General features: G+C 45.8%; 1 protein-coding gene across 1 annotated transcript in view; it reads right to left on the reverse strand.

The window, feature by feature from the left end:
- LOC127189440 (tight junction protein ZO-2-like) overlaps positions 1 to 24,240 on the reverse strand; it is a 77,951-nt gene continuing 53,711 nt past the window's right edge. The window contains 14 exon segments of the mRNA XM_051146268.1: positions 1 to 268; positions 1,251 to 1,336; positions 3,056 to 3,370; positions 4,564 to 4,674; positions 5,796 to 6,008; positions 7,252 to 7,352; positions 13,693 to 13,903; positions 14,876 to 14,955; positions 16,309 to 16,404; positions 16,869 to 17,056; positions 17,831 to 18,041; positions 19,036 to 19,144; positions 22,741 to 22,891; positions 23,629 to 23,695. Coding sequence (XP_051002225.1) covers positions 103 to 268; positions 1,251 to 1,336; positions 3,056 to 3,370; positions 4,564 to 4,674; positions 5,796 to 6,008; positions 7,252 to 7,352; positions 13,693 to 13,903; positions 14,876 to 14,955; positions 16,309 to 16,404; positions 16,869 to 17,056; positions 17,831 to 18,041; positions 19,036 to 19,144; positions 22,741 to 22,891; positions 23,629 to 23,695 — 2,105 coding nt within the window. The 3' untranslated portion in view covers positions 1 to 102.

The raw sequence follows: 24,240 nt of genomic DNA on the forward strand, positions 1-24,240 counted from the left end.
GTAATTTGTACTGTTGCCTGGGTCCCCGCCATATCTCCACAGTGCACTTTAAGCGGAGAAGATCTCCAGGTGGCCTTGCAGGAGGAGTCCATGCGCTGACACCTATAACTCCGTGTCTCGGTACCGGGAGGGCTGGCTGTAGTACCCACGCTTTGAGTGTGCTGCCAGCTGTTGGCGGTATTCCTCCTCCTCGGGGTCACTGCTGTAGCTCCCTCTGGTGTCCTGGTAAAGTCTAGAAGGAGCTTTCTGTGGCTCCGGGGGTCTAGAACTAACAAAATAAAGATGTTAAAACATAACCCATACCCATGTCCAGCTGCCCACAGGGTCACTGAAGCTAGCAGCTCAGCAGGCTGATCATTTCCTGACCCCTGAGCACATCCTACACCAGCCTGAGCTCTGCTGGTCCCTCTACTGGTCCCTCCTCAGGGTCACAGGGTGATAAGGAAAGAGCTATGATATGGGTCAAGGCCATGGCCTATTTGGACAGCCATATGTTGTCTGAACTAACACAGGAAGACTGTACCTGTCGCACTCCTATGCTCCCCACTGAGCCCCCAACTCAGCAAAGAGTTCTTTCCAGTGTCAATCATTTATACCAAATCTCTTCTGTCAGTGTCAACTTGGCCAGTGTCATTCAAAGAGTAATCTACATGCCTTCAGTATCTCAGAGCTTTAAAACAAGACTCCAGCTTCCTGAAGCGGGAAATAACTAAACACAAGATTGCCACAGGAAGACACCGATAACGCCTAGTGCCTGGTCAGCACTTAAATGCTGTACCAGTCAACTGCCTGTCACAGTCCTGCAGACCCAGTTTGGCACAAGTGGCCTGACTGTGCATGGTGATACAAAGGGATTAAGGAGCTAGGCTATGAGCGAGTAAACTTTAGTGACAAAAGAAACCTAAGCCCTAGGAATTCTGCTCATGTGCCCTCCTAACACAAGGTAAGGCTCCAATGGGCCAGAGGGTATTGGGCACACAGGGCCAGTGGCCAGAACCTTCTGACTTGGGAATCTTTGTGAGTCAGGGTCTCTCTACATAGCCCTGGATGTCCTGGAACTCACACCTGTCTCTGCCCGGTTTTTGATTCCATCATCTTAATAGTTAAGTCTGACTAAGAGGGTAAGGTAAATAGTTAGCCTGGGAAGGAAATTCTTAGCACTCCAACATCTGGGGTAGAGCACATTCGTTCTTCAAATCCAAATGCTGGAGAAGCCTCCCCCTCTGGCCTACCCATCGGATAACCCTTACCTCATGTGCGGGGCCAGGCCGGCATCTGGCTTGGGGGCTTTGATTGGAACCGCATAGATGTCAGGGTGCTTCTGTGCTATTTCAATCTGTGACAGTGAGGAAACAGGAGAGAACAGGTGACTGAATGGCTCTCTTGCTGGCCACCTGTAGGCCCTACCCTGCCGCCAGTTTACCACCGTCTCCCAGTTCATTTCTAGTCAAAGAAAAAGAAATGCAAGCCTGTTTCCATGCCGGGTGGGGTGGCCTACGCCTTTAGTCCCAGCACTTGGGAGGCACAAGTAGGCAGATCGCTGTGAGTTCAAGGTCAGCCTGGTCTACAAAGGGATTCTAGGACAGCCAAGGCTACCCAGAGAAACTCTGTCTCAAATAAATAAATAAATAAATAAATAAATAAATAAATAAATAAATAAATGTAGAATTTTGGCCGGACGGTGGTAGCGCATGCCTTTAATCCCAGCATTTGGGAGGCAGAGGCAGGGATCGCTGTGAGTTCGAGGCCAGCCTGGTCTACAAAGCGAGTCCAGGACAGCCAAGATAACGCAGAGAAACCCTGTCTCGAAAAAACAAACAAACAAGCAAGCCTGTTTCCATAGTTGGGTGGTGCCTAGTGTAATGTACCAAATGGTGAGGAACGAAGCACAGCACTAAATAAAGTAATTTGGCAAAAGGGACCAATACTGTATGCCTCCACATATGTGAAGCTCCTAACCATCAAATTCAGAGAGGCTGACTATAGAATGGTGTGGCAGTGGCGGGAGGGGGAAATGGATTTCACTGTGAGCTGGGTGCAGTTCCACTTGGGAATTGGGAAAGTTCCTGAGAGCCCAAAGCGGTGACAGCTGCAAAGCGATGCGAAAGTACTTTATACCACTGAGCTGTCTACTTACAAATGGCTGATACATTTTTATGTTAAGCTGGCACTTGGAGTCCCAACTACTCTGGCGACTGAAGCTGCAGCATGTGCCGTGTCACCTGAGGTAACATCAGCAAGGTTGCAAGAAAAGGAGAGGGGGTGGGTGGTGGGGTGGGAGAAAGCCTGTCCTGCCTCTGTCCCCAGCTTTTGAGGGAAGATCTTGCTGTGACACCCAGGCTCATCACCAACTCCTGGGCTCCATCGATTCACCTGCCCTGGGGTCAAGCTGCCAGGTCTACTTCCAGCATCACTCGAGCTCATTGATACCGAAATGTTTCATGTGCATTTCATACATGCTAACGGCTAGAAAACTACAGCCCACAGGGCCAGTGGCTGCCAGAATCCTACGGAAATCTGAAAAACACAGGAAAGGATGAGGGGCCAAATAACCATCACCCACAGCCCAGCTAAAATAACATCCAAGAAGTACTGACTCTTCAGTCTCTAGCCCAGACCAGGACACAGGTGTGCAGAATGGAGAGCTGAATCTTGCTCAGTGGGACTGGTACTGGTTTCAGGTTTTCCTTGTTTATTTTGGTTTTCCAAGACAGGGTTTCTCTGTATAACCCTGACTGTCCCGGAATTCACCTTGTAGATTATGCTTAATTGGCCTTAAACTCACAGAAATCCACCACCTGCCTCTGCCTCCCGAGTGCTGGGATCAAAGGTGTGCGCCATCACACCTGGCTCTGTTAGGCTTTCTCGTTTGGAAGCCAAAAAGTCGAGCGGGCAGCAGGCAGTCTGGAAGCGGCCCAGAGACCTGTGCTGGCAGCTGTGCCTGGTACGATCCCGGCAGTGGGGAAAGGGGTGCGCGCTGCTACACTGAGAGCAAATGTCTTGAAAACTCTCACACGGGGCAAGCTAAGATGCTCTGGTAGTTTAAAACAATTACCCTCGCGTTCTGTGCTTCCTGGAGCTCCTGCATCCTCTGTAATTTTGCCTTGTGGTCCATCTTCTCGAAAATTTTCACCCTGCCCAGGACTGATTTGGGAGCATCTTCCTGCTCCTCGGTGCTCTCCGCCACCTCCTCACTCTCAGGCACGGGGACTGGAGTGGAAGGTTTCAGGATGGATCGTCCCAAGGCAGGTTTCACCGCAACAGGGGGAGGACACCCTTTGGTAGAGCCCCCCGGGGTTTCATTGCCAGCCATGGTGGAAAGGTTCGGCTTGGAGTAGTCGTAGGATTCCTCTCTGTTCTGGCTTCTGGCCTGCAAAGAGCAATGGCATGCCTTTGACCTTGGGCTTTCAGTATGTTTTCAGAACTACATTAGTGATTTAATACAGTGTGTTTCCTGATCAGTTTCCAAAGGTGGGCAATGTAACCATGTAGACAAAGAACCAAATATGACAGGGCAAACAGCCACTGGTCAGGCATCTTGAGCCCTACCTATGGGCGACAGTAGTGCTGGCAGAGGTGGGGTAGCTCGTAGCTGGCACTAGCTAGAGGTAGAACAAACCCACTTCAAAGTTTGGAGAAGATTAGAATCTCACAGAAGACCTTAGAAGAAATCAATTTTGGAAATGAAAAAGTAGGCTTCTCTGAGGTCAAACCTCATGGAGGTCATGAGCCTGCGCCAAAGGGTGAGACCTACACTTGGCTGTGGGACAACAAGGCTGACCTGACATGGGGGTGAGGCAGGCAGGACACCGTGCCACCAGCAATTGCTCCTTCACTTTTCTCAATCCTAGGTCTGCTGCAGGCCTTTGGTGTCATGTTATATAAAGTCACCAATTACTGCTGACAGCTTATACAGTTGCTGTTTTTTTTCTCATCTTAATTATTGAGTTAGAAAACATTTTTCTGAGCTATAAGACGAGCCTATCGTTGCAGGCTGATTGCCATCTGGGGCAAGGAACCACATGACACACACCCTGGAGCCCTCACATTGATTCCGTTCAAGATTATGGTTTATTAATTCAATAAACTAAGATGCTCTTATAGTGAGAGGCATTCTTTACAACAGCAATGCCTGTTTTCCTCAGCAGACCACCAGTAGGATCCTCTGGTGCATCTAAATTAGATCGTGGCCAGAAAACTTGAAACTGGATAGAAAAACAAAACAGAAAATAAAGCCCTGAGATTTTGTGACTCTGGCGTGTAGCATTTGACCACATCTCACCTTTCTGCAAATATAAATAAGGAGAGTAAATAACTAAGTACCTCATTCTCTGGGAAGCCTAAAATCATACACTTTCCTAATAGTAGTTTTTGGGCCTGTCTCTCACACTTCTCTGGTTTTCAAGGTCACTCAGTGGCCTGAAGGGCAGACTCTACTGAACACACGGTAATTCCACATCACAGTCCAACACTGTCTCAGTGTTGTGTGTGTCCCTGGCTGCCCGAGGGCTCCAAGGCACTTGTGTCCTCCTCCTTCCCATGCTGCACTTCCCAGCCACATACCTTGGGCGGCTCTGGCTTGAATGCTGGGGGCGGGCTACCATCCCTAAGTTGATCTCTGCTAGCAGCCCTCCTCATCTGAGCTCGTGGCTCTGGGCTGGGCTTCCTTATGCTCTACAAAACATAAACGTTCGTTCTCAGCAAGAGCACCCACGCAGAGAGAAGGTAGCACTCCGCTCCGCTGGGTTGCTGAAAGCTTGTGGAAACTAAGACGTGGAACAGCTAAGGCAGCTCTCTCTTGCTGAGAAGAGAGGCACCAACCCTCCATCCCTAGAGAAAGCGTAGGACTCGCTTCAGGAACCTGGCTGAGTACAAGGCAGCAGGCTCTGCTTAAAAGGGAAGAGAAACAAACCTAAACACTCCTAAAATCTAAAGGCCTGTGTCACTGCCAGCAGTACTTCTAAGTGTTAGCTCTTTCTATGTGCGTGGACATGAACTTACTCTTTACCTGTCAACTGTATATGAAGTGTGCACATGTGTGTGTGCGTACGTGTGTGTGTGTGTGTGTGTTGTAGGCTTTTTCTTCCTTGATTTATTTATTTACTTTTTGAGTACTGCTAGCTCACCGATCATTTACCAGACCAAGTTAACCTGCTAAGGGGTGGTCCATAACAACTATCATCGAATTGCACTTAGACACCCTAGTGCACAGTGAGTTTCCTTCCAATGTTCTCTGAGGCGCAACCAACAATCGCTCCACCCTACAGTAGTGCTCACTGATCGCCTGTAGGACTGTGTACACTAGTGGATACACAGTGCATCTGATCAGACGTATGAAGTGTGTTTAAAAAGTGAAATGCAGACAGAAGGAAACTGATGGGGAAACACTCAGGAGCCCTGACAACATTAGGAGGTTAAAGGTTGAGGGGGGAAGAAAAGCAGGGCTCCTAAGAGTACAGAGAGAGAGGCCTAATCAAAGGTTACAAGCAAATACAGCCATAACGTATTCATAAAAGTTCCATTTGCAATTTGGACAGTTGGCACATAGAGCCGATCTATTCATCTCTCACTCCTGAAGACAAGAGAGTGGTGAATGGTACCCTTCAACCCTTTCCAATGTCTCGTTCTGGCTCTACTTTCCATGGCCCACAGGCACACCCATGTAGGCACGGGCTCAGAGTGTGCCCTCTTAGCAGTCCTCAGCTCCAATCAATCCTTGGGGATGCTTTCCACAGCACCCTCACGGCCTCACAGCCTGCAGGAAGCTGCCCAGGGTGTGCTGTGCCTCGCCTCACCTCCTCGTGCTGCACCGGCTCCGAGGAGCGGGTGATGGAAGACACCAGCGGGTCCTCGGCTGGGTCATCCAGTTCATTGTCAGTGTAGGCGCCTCCCTCGCCGTCGGTATCTTCAAAGTCACTGATGAGCCGGCTGTCACAACTCAGATAGTCCGCGCCCATGGCGGTTAAGTAGGACATGCGGTCTTCAGGATCGTCATCCATCCCTTCCATCTAGAGGAATTTGTTTTGAACGGTGAGTGGGATCTGGCCTGGCTCCCTGGGAGTGGGGACTCAAGAGAACTGCCCAAGGCTGAGCCAAGTGTTGGAAACCTTGACCTGTGCCAGCAAGGGAAGGGGCCTTTGGTGTCCTGCGATCACTGGCTTTGACCTGATGTTGATGCTGGGCTAATTTCTGCACAGGGACACAAACTGAAGGCCCTCCAGTCGATCCTTGCTACAGTCCATCCTCTATGCCAGCTAAGGTAAGCTTCCTGGTTTTGCTGGTCTTCCAGCTCCTCTCCAGCTTTCCTGCTGCTCCCTGTCTCTGCCTTGTGCTATGTACATTCATTCCTGCTCATTTACCAGACTCCCAGACTCAGGCTGGGATGTTTCACAGAAGTAGCTGTGTTCAATCCCCAGACCAGGCGAAAAAAAAATATCTCAAAACCCTGAGGACAAAAGCTAACGTCCTCCTCGACTTGTTCTCTCCAGGGAGTGGTGAAGGCGGTAAGTGTTTGGCTGATGCTAGACCTAAGTCCCAAGAAGCAAAATAGTTCATTCTACAAAAAAAAACAAAAACAAAATCAAAACCTGGCTCACTATAAAGGCTCATCAGCTCCTTCAATTTAGCTGGAGGAAAGGTTCCTAGAATGAGGGGACCCCAGGTTCTTGACTCTCTCCTTCTTACAGCACCCCCGTGTGGTCAATATCTCTACAGACTGAGATGCTATCCATCCTGAGAGGACTAGTAAAGGCCACTAGCGTTTTCTTATCACCTACTCAAAACTCAGAGTAATGATGCATTTTCCACCGACCTCCTTACTAAGCACATACTTCCAGCTGTGAGCACTTCTTAATTCCAGCTGTGAGCACTTCTCTTGGTATCGGTTTTTTTTCTTTTTAATCTGCATTACCCATGGTTCTCAACCTGCCTCTCATCTCCACTCCGAGTTTCCCGTGTCCTTAGTACGGTTTGGCATTAGGAATGAGAACTTGTAAGCTCTGATTAGAATACTTGGGATGCAATTCTAGTTGCTACGTTAAAAGTAGAGAGGAAGTGAATGTAGGTCGGCACCCGTCAGGCGGTGCCTTACAAAGTCCCTTCGTTTTATTACTTTGCTGGAGAATTATAAAGCTTCCGACTCAAAGAACATATTAAATCTTGCTTTTCACAGTTTACTACATTCACTGCCCTCTGGGGAAGCATCAAAACCACAAGAGTCTCACCTCACAGCAGCAAACCTAGGCCACATACCTTTCCTTCAGAGACCCAGACCGCTTCGCCCTGTTGCTGCTCAATGCTGTCCCTCAAGCTGCCAAACCAGCTATCATTGGCTGAATTCACATTGATTGTGGCTGCAGAAATACAAACAGAAAGGTCACCATCAACTTCCACAGCAACCTTTATTCCGGAAGCTAGTCACATTATTTCTATTTATACCACATTTGAAGAAAAGCTTGCCAGATCCAGAAGTCTGCATGTCACCTAATCACATAATAATCAAAAGCAATCTTTTTGGTTGACTGCAACTAAACATGTTTTAGTTTACACTACAGACTACAAAGGGCTTGTTTTCACAATACATATTTCTTCAGAAGAGCGTGCGTGTTTGCAATGCTAGGAACAGAATTCAGGTTATCTCGAATGCCACATATGCATCTTACCAGTGAGCCATAGCCCCAGCCCTAAAACAACAAAATAAAATACATTTTCAAGAGTACAGGAGGGCTTGGGGATTTAGCTCAGTGGTAGAGTGCTTGCCTAGCAAGCACAAGGTCCTGGGTTTGGTCCTCAGCTCTGGGGGAAAAAAAGAGTACAGATAAAAATGGACTGTGCTTTGAACTGTGCGCTAAAATAAGGCTATTCTTCCCTTGAGCTGCTTTTGTCAGTGTTTTTTATCATGAAAAGGGGGAGAAAAACCAAGACAAGTGGTGAAATCAAAAACTTTATACTTCACACCAAGCAAATAAAGAAAACTGAGTACAAACTGGTAACATTATTTTCTGAGTTTGCAGCCTGGACCATTGCCCTACACAGCCCATGTAAAGACACCAACTTGTAGCACAGACAGAAGATGCTAGCAGACCAATGACATGCATCCGCTCTTCAACAATGTGCATTTACAGATGTAGTAAAGATAAAATAGGCAAGCAAAACTGCTCCGAATGACAAGATGAGTCAAAATGGTCTAAACAGAGTGGGAGAGATTGGAGAGACAGCTCAGTAGGTAAGAACACTTGCTGTGAAAGCAGAAGGACCTGAGTTCAAATCCCCTTAAAAGAAGCTGGGCATGGCTGTATGTGCCTATAACTCCAGCAGTGGACACAGGTGGATTCAGGGCACTCAATGGCCAGCTGGCCAGCCTGATGGATATCTCACTCTCTCTCTCTCACACACACACACACACACACAGAGAGAGAGAGAGAGAGAGAGAGAGAGAATAAACAAATAGACATTGCATTAATATAAAAATAATCTAAAACACAAACAATCGGGTTACAGATAAATTAGAAATGATTACATATATAATTTATTAATCTTTATTTTATATGCATTGGTATTGCCTGTATATTTGTGTGTGGGGGGGTGTTTAATCCCCCAAAACTGGTACTACAGACAGTTGTGAGCTGCCATGTAGGTGCTGAACTCGGGTCCTCTGGAAGAGCAGCCAGTGCTCTTAACCACTGAGCCATCTCACTTGCCCTCTAAAATTGCTTTTTTAATTATGCTTTCATGACTTTTTATTAGAATTCATGGTAGTATATATATCCTTTCTAAAGCCAAATGAACTATTATATAAAATTTCTGAGTAGCTATACTTTAAGTTTTCTTTTAATTAAATTTGGCTTTCTTTCATTTCATTTTATTAGAATTTACAAAATCCTAATCTTGAAGCCAGGTACAGTGATGCACATTTGTAATGAGATATACATCTGGACCTGCCTGGGAGGCAGCACTGGCTATAGGAAGGATGAGGTTGGGCTGGGGATACCTGAGAGCCTCCCTCAAAAACTTGAAAAAGTTTCTACCTCTGACCTTGGGAAGTCATGAATGAGATTACAGTTTCCTCAGCTATTAGTTATTTATGGCATCAGACTGAACATTAGGCAGCCCAAGGAAATTAACCTTGATGCCATAGATTTTCTTGTGTCCTTATTTATCATGGCACTTCACAAAGACTATTGTACTCATAGCTAAAATATGATCCAAGATGTAAATATAGAAGTGAGACAGTGCACCCCAGGGACTAAACAAGTGACTTGTAACGGATGTATAAAGAATGTTAAGAGGCCCTTTACAGGTTTCTATCAGCAGCTGTCTGATAGAGTCTGAATTTGCCACAAAGAAAACTTAAAGTTAAAGGGGCTCTCTAAGAAATGTAAAAGACACATTTGTGTTCCCTGCCAATAGGAATGTCAGAAAACAAACAAACAAAAAAACCAGAAAATGTTTCACTGGCAATCAAGAGTTGAAACACTGATATCAAAGTCACAGAGAGGCTAACTTGCTAGGCCCCACTCAAAGGCAGTGTCCGATTCATGCACCTCACCTCTTTTTAAACATATGACTTTGACTTTCAAACTCAAGGAGCTGGAATTATAAAAGGATCCCCCTGCTGCCAATGTCCCTGTTAGCATCTTAGAACCTCAGGGCAGCCATGGCCAGCCCTGGCATTTGTACCTTCCTACTCCTAGTGACAGAGGCACCAAAAGGCACCATGCAAGCTGGAAGGGTTGCAAAAAAAATTGCAAGAGATTGTTGATAGATGAAACTTCTGTCTAAAAATTATGGTGGTGATGTTTACACAACAACAAAAGATCTAAAACCCACTGTGATGTGCCCTTCAAATGGGGCAAGTGGTACAGTACACAAACGTCATCTCAGGAAGGCTGTGCCGTGGCCACTTTAACACTCACATGCCAGATGCCGGCTCAGTAGGCAAGCCGCCCTGCAGCCCATTTCTTTCCTGTTGTTAACAGTTCCTACACTCCCCTAGGAATTCAAGTATCACCTACTGCAGTTTGGATTTTTCTCAGCTGGTACAAGATTCACTTCCCTCTTGTGCTCTTTCAAAGTCCAAAACAAACGAACAAGCAAATGCCACATAGAAGAAAACATTTTTCTATAACGTGATATAGAAAGATAATTATAGTGATAGCACTTGTAAGCTCCTCCAAACTTCCAGAGTTCATTTTAATGAAGCCTGGAAAGTAGGTAAGATAGCGAGACCATCCCACCATGCTTTAACATGCCCCAGTTTATCACAAAGGTGGTGTCACATAAGGCCACCTCAGCAGTCTTTAAACTATGAACTGAGCATTTTACCACAAGGTCCTAAGAACACATGCAATTCAAATTTCATTTTATTATATGTATAAACGTATTTTATACTAAATATATCCATTGAGAAAGGGGTATGCAGGCATAACATTTTAAACTACTTTGACAGGCCAACATACTTTTGAGCAAGTCTCTGATAAAGTGTGTCTTAATTAATGAGTATATCAAGATCATAATAAAAAGATTTTAATATTGTCACAAATAAAATCTCCTCAGTGGGAAAATTTTCTCATTAACTGTATTAAAAATAAGCATAGAATAGGATACTTAGCCTCACAAGACCATGTAAGACAGAAAACATGACTTGTGCTCATCAAAGCAAATCTATCATTCCCTCCTATTAATTCATAAAGATACCATGCATTAAGGCCATGGGAAATAAAATATTAATTATGCTCATGGGTCTTCTGATCAGGGTTAAAAGCCAGTGTTTTGGACACAGCATGCACCACCAATCTCACTCTGTGGGCAGACTTGGAGTGAGTGGGCAATAAAAAGGCTTCGTGTAACCTCCACACAGCTTTCAGAAGTCAAGATTAAAAGTCTGGAAGAACTGTATGAAAGAGAGTTGCAAGAAAACAGGGACTTCGTAGCCAGGTGTGGTGGTGCACACCTTTAATCCCAGCACTCGGGAGGAAGAGGTAGGTGGATCTCTGTGAGTTCAAGGACAGCCTGGTCTACAGAGTCCAGACCAACCAAGGTTACACAGAGAAACCTTGTCTCAAAAAACCAAACAAACAAACAAAAAAGGAAACAGGCTTCTGGGTCCAAGCTATCAATAACCCTGCCCCTTCTGTCCTGAAGACTACATGGCTCACTGCATCAGACGGGCCATGTACTCCAGTTAGATCCCCACTCTGAACTTCAACACTCAGTGCACATCCATACCCACCTTCACCTCTTTATTTCTGAACTTTCTGCTTCTCAACCAGCGTGCATCAGAAAGGACGTGCTTGGAGCTAGAGACAAGGCTTGGTGGTTAAGAGCACTGGCTGCTCTTCCAGAGGACCCATGTTTGATTCCCAGCATCCAAGTGGACTACGAACAACCACCTGGAACTCAAGTTCTAGAAGGATCGGATACCTTCTGGCCTACTCGGGCACTGCTCACATGTGGTACATATACACACATGGAGGCAAAACACCATACACAGAAAATAAATCAATTTTTAGAAAACAAAGAAAATGCTGAGCTGTACCAGAGCCCATCTGAGGCCTACTTCTGAGACCTGATGCTGGCTTCAGCCATGTTTGTCCCTTTAAGCATCTTGTATGACAAACCCTTCCACACACACGAGTCCTTCAGATCAGCAGCAGCCCCTGGCAGCCAGAGCCAACAATGCTGACTCCCACAGGAATCACCCACAGGTACCAGCTACCTTCTGCAGGCTGTCCTCCTTGTCTGGTCTCCAAAGCCTGATTCCTTTTCCACAACCCTGGATCCCCCTTTCCAATTTCTCACATCCTTGCATAAAACTCAAAATCTGACTCTGAGGGAAGCTCCCAGGCACTCAGTGGGCTCCAGTGGATGTGTCGGGGTGGGGGGGGGGGGATGAAATGGGTCTCCTGGTGTCACATGTCACATACATATTATGTTCATATGGGTGAGTTCTCTCTCATCTGCTCAAAGGAGGACTTAGGAATACAGAGCTGGTTAATTCCAAATCTCCAATCAGATATGCTTCAGGGTCTGAAAGTTTCTGAGAGTGCACACAATGCCCGCACTGCGGCATTGTCATCCACAGAGCTACTGTGATGATTGTGGCAAATAATCGCCTCCAGGCTCTGTGCCTAGGACCCTGGGAAAAATAAAGGAATCTGCTGTTCAGACGAATCTTGTCTCCAAAATGCTTACTAATGTCTATAAAAGCACCCCCAGATCTAAAATATGAAACATTTCTGGTCATAAGCACTTTGGACCAAGGCTAACCAACCTATGCAAGAGCCTTTCTGGCATCTGAATTATCTAGCTGGGCTGTGAGGTACATGGGATGTGCTCAAAACCAGTTCTAGTCTGGGCTCAGCCACACTGGGATCTGTAGAAGTTTCTAGCAGTCTGAGTAGGCAGCACACGGGTCCAACTAGTATTACTGTTCACGGCCTCTGCAAAGTAAGCTGCAACTGCCCGGAGTAGAAATGAAGAGAGATACAAGAGTGAGTACACTAAACCCACACCCACAACACTCAGGTCAGAGGCACACTTAAAACCCGAGGGGCCCCACGGAGCCCCATGGATAAGGCTTTGCCCAAAGACAGAGCACTTTCTCCTGTGCATTTGGTCACACTGTCTCTTAACTGCAACTCTGACCACAGCACGAAGACCTAAGAAAAGCGAAACAGCAGGAAACAGTGGTCGAATGTGGGCACATATCCATTTACCTCGATCTTCTTCCCAAACGTCAAAAGCTGATGAGAACTGTCACTGACCTCTAAATCACTGAACTAAAACAGTGGGATCTATGTAGTATCCTTATAGCATTCCCACAAATTAAAGCATTGCACAACCAAGAAAAAAATTTAAAAAATAAAAAATAAAAATTGCATACTCACACTGCTTATTTATGAAGATAGTACAGAAAATATCGTATTTTTAGACCATCTCACTATCCTGGGTAAAAGCTGCAATGTGTCTTTATTTCTGGCATTTTAGAAATACCTTATTTTGGAAGATTTCATTTGCAGACACAATAGAGGCCAGTATATAAACTCTCATTTTCACAGCACCCACGTTTGCATCATTTGCTTGGCCAGTCTATCTGCACTGTGTCCTCTCCTCTTACTGCAGGTTAGCTATGCAAATTCTAGGGAGCTTACTAGATAATTTATAGAGATTCAATTTAATATGTATCTCTAAAAGGGTAATACTTTAGAAAAAAAATACATTCAGCGTATCATTACATCTAAAAAGCAGAAGTAACAAAAGTTTAAATCCTCCACATTCAGAGTGTTCAGGTTTCTATTTGGGAGACACTGTCAGCCACTGCAGTAAGTTCCAATCACACAGTCAGTTAATGCATCACTAGCAGTAAGTAGAGAACAGAAACATGCAGTTAGCGAGCGCGCGCGCGCACACACACACACACACACACACACACACACGGTTCAATCATTAACCCTGAGTCTACCAAAAATCTATTGTCATTGAGATGACCAGTTATTACTATGTTTTGGATCTTTACGATCGTGTTGGCTGTCAAAAATCACAAAGTTCAACATACAAACGCCATAGGTCCAAATATCCACTCCCACAGTATTAACTATTCTTGAATGAGTCACGAGCACAACTTCACGTCCCACACTCAAGATTATTTCCTTATTTCTCTTGTTGAGCGGCCACCGTTTAAACCCCACTTACCTGTGAACAGATGAGAGCAGGTCTTCTTGAGCTTGTTGGCTTGATCGAAGAGCTTCCGAGAACTTTTATTGGACGTTGGACTCAATCTCTGTCTTATGGCTTTAACACCTTGTCTGGAATCCAGGTTGAAAAAGATCACGATTGGGAACCACTGGGTATAATTGAGCAGGTCCACAGCTTTGGGAGTCACGTCGAGCAGGGCATGCTTGTCCTGTCGCAAAGACAAAGAATGGTGTGTGGTGACACGGAACAACAGCATCAAGGGGTTTGTTCCCCCAGGCAAAAACTGTACCAGATAAAATATGTACATTTAACTTAAAAAAATTTTTTTTTTCTTTTTGGAGACAGAATCTCACTTGTGTAGCTCTGGCTGGAAATCACTATGCAGGCTGGCCTTAAACTCACAGAGATCTGCTTCCTTCTGCACCACCTTACCTTGCCCTGTGTATTTAAACTAAAAAGCCAAAAATATTTTTTCCATATTACACCCGTTTCCATATTATCACTTAAAACTTCTTATAGAAGGATTGTAGTAACCCTCCTGGTCCATAAAGTCATCCTTCAGTTTCTCCTGAGGTCAACAGTGAGTAAAAAAAAAAGAAGAGGGGGAGGGGGGGGGGGGCAGGGGTGTGAGGTCTACAAAGCGAGTCCAGGACAGACAAGGCTACACAGAGAAACCCTGTCTTGAAAAACAAAATAAAACAAACAAACAACAACAACAACAAAAACTTGTAATTTGGAACAAGTTTTTTGGTTTTGTTTTTGTTTTTTGAGTATATCTTTATGATTGGTCTACTTTGTTTTTGGTTCTGGCTGTTTATCTCCCCCGTGCCAATTTATATATTAAATTATCACAGATATGCCCGTGAATAAATATTGTGTGCATGTGGATGTACGTGTTTGTGTGTATGTGTACACACACACACACGTATATATATACATGGGGGTTGATACTCTCCATAGTTTCTGACACCCAACAGGGGTCCTGAAATATATTCTCCCCCAAGAAAGAGGGGCCATTAATAAGTGTTACTTGGTTTAGAATGGAAACTGCCATAGAACAGTGTCTGGCTCACACAGCGACACGGCTCGTATTTCCATGTGCTTTGATCATCAGCACCTGATTAAAACGCACTCTAGCCCAAGTCACAACCCAGCTCTCTGACCCCATGAGCTTCTTTACCTGCTCAATAATTTGCCTCACGGTATTCAACCGAACAACTCCACTGGATTTCTCAGATCCTGCATCTTTGGGTTCAGTTTCTGCAAAAGAAAAACAGGGTCATTACTTAAATGGTAGAAAAAGAAAACAGTGGCAACCAAATCCCCAACTTGACATGAGCAGAAATGGCCACCTGACCTCGTGGCATGCACTGAGATGAGACCATGTGTGTATGTATTCCTGTGTGTACGTAAGTGCTTGTGTGCATGTGTTCACATATCACACACCGGGGTTTTTACTCATAAGAGGCAAGTGCCACACCACTTAGCTACAGACCCAGCCCTATTAGATGGAAATCTAATCACGAAGAAATGGCTACGTCAAGCTAACAGAGAGTACTTGATGCTCTCCAAGTATCGATAGCTCAACTAATTCTCTCTAAAAGGATGGATCTGGAAATATAAAGTCTTAAAAAGTCATAAATATCAATGGCAATGGATGAGCCTGAATTTAAAAAGAAGAAGGAGGAGGAAGAAGAGGAGGAGGAGGAGGAGGACTGGAGAGATGGCTCAGAGGTTAAGAGCACTGGTTGCTCTTCCAGAGGTCCTGAGTTCAATTCCCAGCAACCACATGGTAATTCACAACCATCTACAATGAGACCCAGTACCCTCGTCTGGCGTGCAGACAGAATACTACATACATAATAAATAGATGAATTTTTAAAAGATAGAAGAAAATGTTTGGGACCAGAAATGCTACCGATTTTTTAATATTTACATATCCATAATTAAAACATCTGAAAAAAAGGAAACCTGTGTTAAAATATATGAGTCACCAGCACTTGGGAGATGAAGGCAGGAAGATCAGAATTGCAAGGTGCTCCTCAGCTACACCGAGCAGCTGTTTGAAGGACCCTGCTCACAAAAACAAAACAAAACAAACATTTCTGTCATCCCTATCTCAGACTCATAGACTAGAGGTAATTTTATGCAGCACCTTTATTCAGTATGTCTGCATACAAGTGCTGATCATTCCCATGAGAGCAAAAACGGAATTTTTGCCTTGTACTATCATGTTGACACTTGAAATGTTTCAACTTTCGGAATACTTCAGATTAGCAATGCTCAAACTAAAACACTAATATTAAATCTCTTCGTTACTGAGGGGACAACGGCATCCTCATTGTGTACAAGAATATCCTTATTATGAAGGGACCCAAACGTATACTCGTCGATAGTCTCATGGCTCTGCAATTTAAACTGTCAGCTTAGCAGCTTCAAAGGGCGCACGCACGCGTGTCTGTCTAGGGGCAGGTGATGGAGAGAAAGTGTATCGGACAACACGATATGTGACTCCAGGCAGGTATGTGGCTATTCAGCATTCTTTCTGCTTTCGTGCGCCAGAAATCTTTCAAATTTAACACTCTGGGAGCAAAACTCCCCAAACTGACTTACTTGCGGTTTGAAACCAATCAGGCAACTCGTTGGCCAACTTTTCCATTGCTATATCAGCTATGGGGCCAAACAAGACCACGGGTCTCTTGAAGCCAGCTGGAAGGAAAAAAGAAAGGCTTTCAGATACGCACCCATGATCATAATGGCTAGACGAGAGGGAAATATACTGTCTACACTTTGGCAAACTCAGCCAAGGAAGCTGAACAATCCCACCTCAACAGGACTCCCATTCTTTCCTGAAAGAGAAGCCTCCGCTGCCCTCCCTGCAAAGAAGTTTATGGAAACTTCACTTGTCATTCTCTGATGCTGTATTTTCACAGCCCCACTCAATGGGTAACACACAAATACTTGAGTGTAAGTATTAAAACTTCCCCACATTTCAAGAGTTCGCCTCCACTGAAGAACCTGAGCCGCTGGCGTTGCCTGTTGGGTAGGATTCCCTCACCACGCCCTTGGTGTGAGTCATCCAGGTGAAGTTGGCACTTGATGGTTACAGAGACAACAGGAGGGATCGGCTCAGAGCTCAGCAGATCACTTCCAGGTTCACGTAGCTGCCTCACCTTCCCGCAGCAGAACCTTCTCGTAGGCCGGGAACTTGGTGCTGACAGACACAGCGGCTGCCAGATCTTCTCGGCTCTTGCGGATGTTCTTCTTGACCCCGGACCGCTGGCCACGCATCCGCCAGAAGTCTGCTCTGTCCCCAGCATTCTCTCTCTGGGCATTCTGGACACTGGCCATTTGCTCAGCTCTGAGGGAAGAAGGCAGGAGAAGTCATTCTCCACAGCGTGGGAACAGGTTGTTCTTAAGACCCAGTCAGACTGACAAAGGAGGCAATGAAGGGACTGTGGAGCCACAAAAGGCAGCGTGTGAAAGCTTCGCTGTCAACCTGACTAGATTTAGAATTGCTACGGAAACGCACCTCTGGGTAGACCTATGAGGATATTTGTAGAAAGGAAAAACCCATCCGAACAGACAGCACCTTCCCATGGGCTGGGGCCCAGACTGAATACAAGGGAGAAAGCAAGCTGAGGACCAGCCTTCCCCACCCCCACCTCTCACTCCCTTCTGCTCTCTCTCTCATGTATTTTGTCATGGCAATGAGAGAAGTCCACAGGATTTCTGAAAACCACGGGCAATAGCTCAGTACAGAGCATGCCATGTCTGGCTCACAGGGTATGTAGTATGATTGTATGTAGCAAACTGACCATCACTGTGAAGTCTCCACAGCCACACCAGCAAGTGTTCCCTGGGGGTGTGCAAGCCTCTCCTAAGGATGGAGACCCGGTGTGCCAGGGTGCTATGGCTCAGTGTTTCCCATAAGCAAGGCAGCAGGCTATCCTTAAATAAGTCAAGCGCAGCAACCAAGCCTGAGATGTTCAAGACTGCAGAAGCTCCAGTTCCATCCCCATAAACAACCGATGTCGCCAAATGATGACATCACGCGGGATTTCCTCAGAGGTGGTTCTGCTGCCTTTTGGTGGGAAAGGGATTAAGGGATGCTTAGGGAAGCGGTCTTAGTTACCTGCTTTTGTTAGGGATTAGGCCCTTTTCCAGTTCGTTTCCGATCCTCACAGCCAGCCAGTGACCCAGCTTGCCATCGTACAGGGTGTCTACCACTCGGAAGACCTCTCCCCTGGTGAAGGCCAGGCTCTGTGGAGTCTCCTTCTCGCATTCAAAGTGGCTTCTTATGAAAAACGAGTCTCCCCTGCCACAAGCCAGGATGTCTCTATACACTGGAAAACAAAAGCACTGTTGGCTGTGTTGGGCTTGACTGAGGATCACACCCTTCCCAGTTCCTCATTCCTAGTGCATTGTGGGAACTATGGGAACCAACAGAAGGAAGGCAGAACCACTAACCTGAAGTACCATGATGGTGGATTTCATGTGTCAACCTGACTGTGTATGGGGGGGGGGGGGGGGGGGGGTGGGGCTAGACAATCAATGAAACATATCCTAGGTCTTTTCTGAGAGGACATGGTGTGTGCTGGGGGAAGGAAATTAACATTCAAAAGGGTAGATTGAGCAAATTGTTCCTCCTAATAAGGATGAGGCTTCATCCAATCAGTTGAAAGCCTCGGCAGAATATTCTGTCCAGTCAGAGGGAGTTACTACTCCCACCCAGTGGCCTTCCAGCTGAAAGAGCTGCTTTTCTCCCACAGGCCTGCTGCCTCTAAATCATGCGTTCTCCTACATGTGAGACCTGCAGGCTAACCCCAAGATTGAATCTTTGATTCTGCCAGGTCTGCAACTTGCTAGCTCGCCCTGTCCCAGTGGAACTCGCCAGCCTGCACGTTCACATCAACCATTCTCTTAACAGTGTGTGCCTTTCTGTCTTGTTGGTTCTGTTTCTCTGGGGACCTCTGACTAATGGAGTTGCTCACCAACCTTCTGACACAAACAGGAAGGGACTATATTCTTGTCCCCCGCTTTATAGGAGAGGGCCTGGAAAGGCGAAGCAACTTGTGAGATTGGTGAGAGCGGAGAGGGGCTAATGTCACCATCAAATAGAGACTATGACAATTCTAACATAAGTGAGGATACATCACTGTTCAGAAAAGCAGTTTAACTCCGAAAGGCACACAACTAACAAATTGTTTCAGTAGATGGGGGCAGTTACTCAATTTTTCTGCATGCACCTGTGACCCAGTGTTGCTTATTCTGGGCCCAAGATATCTTCTCAATCCTTCCCACCTCCTCCAGATCAAACAATTGACCAAACTTGCTCACCATCCGCTCGGCTCTGAGCCAAAATGGTCACGGTTTCACCTTTGGGTATTTCTAAAAGGTAAAGAACCGCATCTTCCCGAACCAGCCCTCTGAAGTCCTGTGTGTTCACCTGGAAGGTGGGGAGGGGGTGGGGGGATGGGGGGTGATTAAAAAGGAAATGAAACAAAAAGAGTAGTTAAGTCCTGATGGGGCCGGGGAAATAACTCAGTGGCCACGAACTTGCTTTGCATGCACAAAGACCTAGGATTAATACCTAGTAGTTCCAAAATTTGAAAAAGGTAACTCCTAAATTTCTGTTTGTTCCCACCAAGACCTGGCCAGAGCAAAAGCTGGATGTGCACAAGTGTGTACCGTTGCCGCTCAGCTCACCTGCCCAGCAGCACCTTTCTATTGGCCTGGGCTATGTGAGCATGTGAAGGGACCCATGGAGTTGGTTTGGCCTAGCTGACTTGTGAGACACGAGTCATTGGCTTTTCAGGTTAGAGTCCATGGCTCCTGGGGCACAATGTGCCTTTCAGTTCCTGGGAGGCCTATGCGCTCCCTCAGGCAATGAAGTGCCCAGGCCTCTGTATGCTCCCTTGGAAGTCAAGAAAACATGGAAACTTGACAGGCTAGTTGGTCTTAGACATTAATCTTGTGTGCCTTCTATAGCTGGCATGCTTCATTGTATCCTGGCAACTACAACTGTATTGACCCCTACAATGGCCATTATATTCTGTTTCTGATAAAGGTATAAAAAGCCTGATTGCTCTCAATAATAAAACGGTCACAGCCCAAGTCTTGCTGTGGCTCCTCCAACCTGAGCCTAATTTAATTCCTTCCAGGCAAATCAGGTGACTGTGGCCCAGTAAGTAAACCCCTGTGCTGTTCTACCTTCCTTCCTCGGTGCTCTGCACACCATCGCATCTGCCAGTCCTTCAGATGAAGAATTTGTCACTGAATTGATTAGAATCTCCTACCATTCTCTCTGTCTCCCTTTTCTCAAGCCTCCCAAGGAGGCTTGTACCAGAAATGTCCAATATTTAAGTAATCAACAGATAACTATGATCAACATGGAATGGTGAGGTCTGGAACAAGCAGACCTGGCACCACACTTCCTTAAAATTAACTCAAATAAATCTTGAATATACACTTTCACGGGCTAACTCAACCTTTCGCCTGTGACTCCAATCTTGCAAAAGCTATGTAACCCCAGACACAGTGAGGCACAACTTGAATGCCAGTGCTTTTGGCTGAGGCAGGATGGTTCTGAGTTCAAGGTCAGTGGGGGTTCTGTCTCAGAAACAAAACAAAATAAAAATGTCTAACATGTGCTCATGAGATCTGATGCGTTAGGTTATATATGGAAAACCAGTTGCCGCTGTGTCGTTAACCTGCTAGTCTATACGTCCTCCTGGCAAGGGGCCCCACAGCATTTATCCCACAATGACTGAGGGTGACACTACAGAAGGACGCGACAAGATAAGCAGGCTGTAGACCAGGCTAGCCTTGAACTCAGAAATCTCCCCTGCCCCTGACTCCTGAGGTGCTAGGCTAAAGACACGCATCGACAAACCTGACTCGGAAAAGTTTCTTTATACAGTTGACAGTATCAATGAGAAGACCCATAACTGATCATAAGAGACTGTGGGACTCTCAGCTCGAAATCAAACATCTATGCTAGATCATCTCCCTGCAAGGCTCAGGGAGCATCCTGGAAGAGGGAGCTAGAGGAGTACAGGAGAGAGGAGAGGGGTTTGCAAAAACAATCAGCCTTCTTTGAAACAATGCTACCATGTAAGGTGCTGCCGTTCCCAGCTCTGTCCCCAAACAGAGCTAACAGAACTTTGCTATCTAGCCCTTTCTTGTGCCTTTTACATAGCTTCATCTGTATCTATGAATGCTTTCTATGTACATTGTAAATACTCATATTTATCTTTTTTAATATAAAAGGGAACACATAGATAGGGCCTCAGGGACCCCTCTATTTCTATGACCTTGTGCTGGGACCAAAACTATAATTGTCAAAATTAAAACACACTTTGCAAGCTACATATTAAAAATCCAAAGCCAGTGTAATGACTCAAGTGTTAAGGCACTTGCCACCAAACCTTATGACCTCGGTTTAATTTAATCGCAAGTCCATTTAGCAGGAGAGAAATGACTCCTAAAAGTCGCCCTCTCACCTCCACATGCATGGCATGGCATGCATGGCACAGGTGTTCCTCTCATTCCCCACATAGTTTTTAAAAATCCTTGTGATTTAACAATCACAACAACCTCCGCTGCCCACTTCATAAATGTGTTTGGTTTTTTGACTTTTCTACTTCATAACAGTTTTTGAAAGAGAAATACAAGCCACACCATATACATAACAAAGAGGTGGCTAGAGAGACAGCTTAAGGGCTAAGAGCACTGACTACCTTTCCAGAGGGCTTGGGTTCAATTCCCGTCAACCACATGGTGGTTCACAACCATCTATAATGTGATCTGATGCCCTCTTCTGGCATGCAGGTGTACGTGCAGGCAGAGCACTATATATAAAATAAATATATAAAACCTAAAAAGAAAAAACAAAAAACAAAAAAACCATTCTTTCCCCCCTTTAAAAAAAAAAAGGCTGGGCTAGGAAGACAGTTTTGTTCAGATCTTCAGGCTGGCCAAGGAGTAAAGAAGAGACCAGTGTTTCTGTACTTCAAGGTCAGACTGTGCGGTCCTTTCCGACAGGCAAATATCGTCTTTCATTATCTGAGAGCAGTATGCAGGGCCCGGCTGGCTTTGCTGGGAGCCTGGGGAGGATTCAGTATCAGATCCATCCAGCTCACTGTGCCACAGCTGCCTCTCGGCCCAGTGAGGGGAGTTCAGTCTTTCTCAGCCTTTTACAGAAAAGAGATCCTTTCTGTCGTCAGCTTGAGTGATGGTCAAGGCCACCTGTTGCCAGACCTCTACCAAGGACTACTGCAAGACAAGTCAGTGCCCACCAGCATCTCCCTGGTCACCATGGTGATGCCAGGAAACAAAGAAATCTTTCTAGAAAAGTTCTGAGTATGGACGCAATTCTCTTTGTCTTTAATAGTGTTTTATACAACAATTGTTAATGAGCAAAGCTCTAAGCCTCTGGCTTCCCAGTAACGGGGAAGCATGCTTTCTCTTCATGAGCATGTCCACCAGGTACAAACTAGTACGTGCTGGCATTTGAAAAGATTTTCATCAGTAGCACGGGAAGCTGGGGCTGGAGAGATGTCCTAGGACCATGTGTTGTCTCGACATTCACTCAGATAAGATAGTCTTCTAGGGCCCTGCCTGCAGCCAAAGAAGGTCCTAGAGTTTCACTGGAAAGCTTAGCAATGCTCATGAGCAAGGCCTGACACCTCCCACTCTGCAGGCATCTCTGAACCATATCAGCAGAGCACAGAGGGCAGGGATGTCCTTGTGCCTTGAGGTCTGACTCCCTGAGCGATTCTGCAGCTTCTCTCCTCTCCTTTGGGCCTAGAAATGCTTACCAGATCGCCAGTTAATGACATGTGGATTTCTCACCTGTGTGTGTGTGTGTGTGTGCGCGCGCGCGCGCGCACACAGAGATATAAGTATATTCCAAATCCTGACAGCTCTCAGCATGCCAAACCTTCAGAGCAACCAGGAACCCAGTGTTCTCAGAACTCCTTTACTGAAAAACACCCAGGAAAGCACCTTCCCAAGTCGCCGCTAGGGGGCGGGCTTCCTCACCTTCAGAATCTGGTCTCCTTCTTGCAGGCCCTCCTGCTCTGCTGAGGTGCCCTCCTGAATGCCAGCCACAAATATCCCAACATCATTTCCACCAGCCAAGCGGAGGCCCACGCTCTCGCCCTTCTTGAACTTCACCATTTTGGTGTTAGGGCTGTCGGAGGTTTGGTTTCAGAAAGGAAAGAGGAAACATATTGTTTAAAATGAAGGATTCACATCAAGAGATTACAGATCTATTTTCTAGCTCAGGAGTGACTTCATGGTTTACAAAAGTGCCCTCTCATTTTCTCATCTGTCTGATATTTTCTCTCCCTGGGACAGTGATAGGAACATCTACCAGCCCACAAAGGAGCCAAAGTACAGAATTTACCACATTAGCTCATCTAAGATGACAGAAAAGCCAGGGATTGATTCTAGCTACCTGATAGGTGGATGCCTTCCCAGGTCTATTCCAGCACAAAGAGATTGTGCAGATCCAAGGAAGCCAGTCCTAGTCCAACAACTGCAGTCTGGACACCACTCAACCCATCTCCTCCTCCCTTCCCCCATCCAGGACCATGACACCCCTGCAGTCTCTCCTCAAACACTGTAGTCTGAAGCTGCTTCACCTGTTTGGGAGTTACACATCTGCATGGTGCAAGTGTTCAGAGAAACGTTCAGAGAAGAAGCTGTGTGGGTAAATGGAGAGATGCCAAAGCCACAAAGCTCACTCCATCCCAGTTTTGTTTTGTTTTGTTTCACAATGATTCCTCTTTCTTATGAACATCAGAAATAAGGTTGGTTAAACGTGGCTGAGTAGAGCAAAGTTACCACCTGGGTTGGGGTGGAGACAGCTAAGAATGTGCTGTGTGGAAGAGGAAAGGGGGGCAGAGGGTGATACAAGTACATTACCCGTATATTGCTTCATCTTCAGGACTAGGGCGAAGAAAAGTTCTTGGGGCCGTTCTGGGTTGAGGCACTGTGGGTTTAAAGATTTTTATTTGGTTCTGTTTTATTCCTAAGAGATTTTTCATCATGCACATATATGTACCGTGTGCGTGCCTAGTGTTTGTGAAGGCCAGAAGAGGGCATCGAGTCCCCTGGAACTAGAGTTACAGAGTGTCATAGCCACCATGTGGATGACGGGAAACTCTCAACCCTTGAGCCGTCTCTCCACTCCCCAGCAACTGTGGATTTTAAAAACGTTTTGTGTGGACTGAGGCGTAGCTTTGCCTCACATGCAGGATGCTGTGGACTCCATCAACATACCACGAAAATAAATCACAACAAGACAAACATCTTCCTTCTTGTCATCAAGACCCTCAGGAGTGTGTTCCTTAATATAAAGAAAGCAAAATCCACAGGCTTTAAGTGTGTCTGATGTCACAATCATGCCATCCCATCAAACGGCAGAACACACTTTCCTTGATTACTAACCCCATTCCCAAGTACTTTCCCCTTCTTAAACTGTCCTCATTTTAATTTTTTTAAGGTTTATTCATTTTATGTATATGAGTGCTTTAT

This window comes from Acomys russatus, chromosome 5, assembly GCF_903995435.1.
Source record: "Acomys russatus chromosome 5, mAcoRus1.1, whole genome shotgun sequence".
Classification (NCBI taxonomy): Eukaryota; Metazoa; Chordata; class Mammalia; order Rodentia; family Muridae; genus Acomys; species Acomys russatus.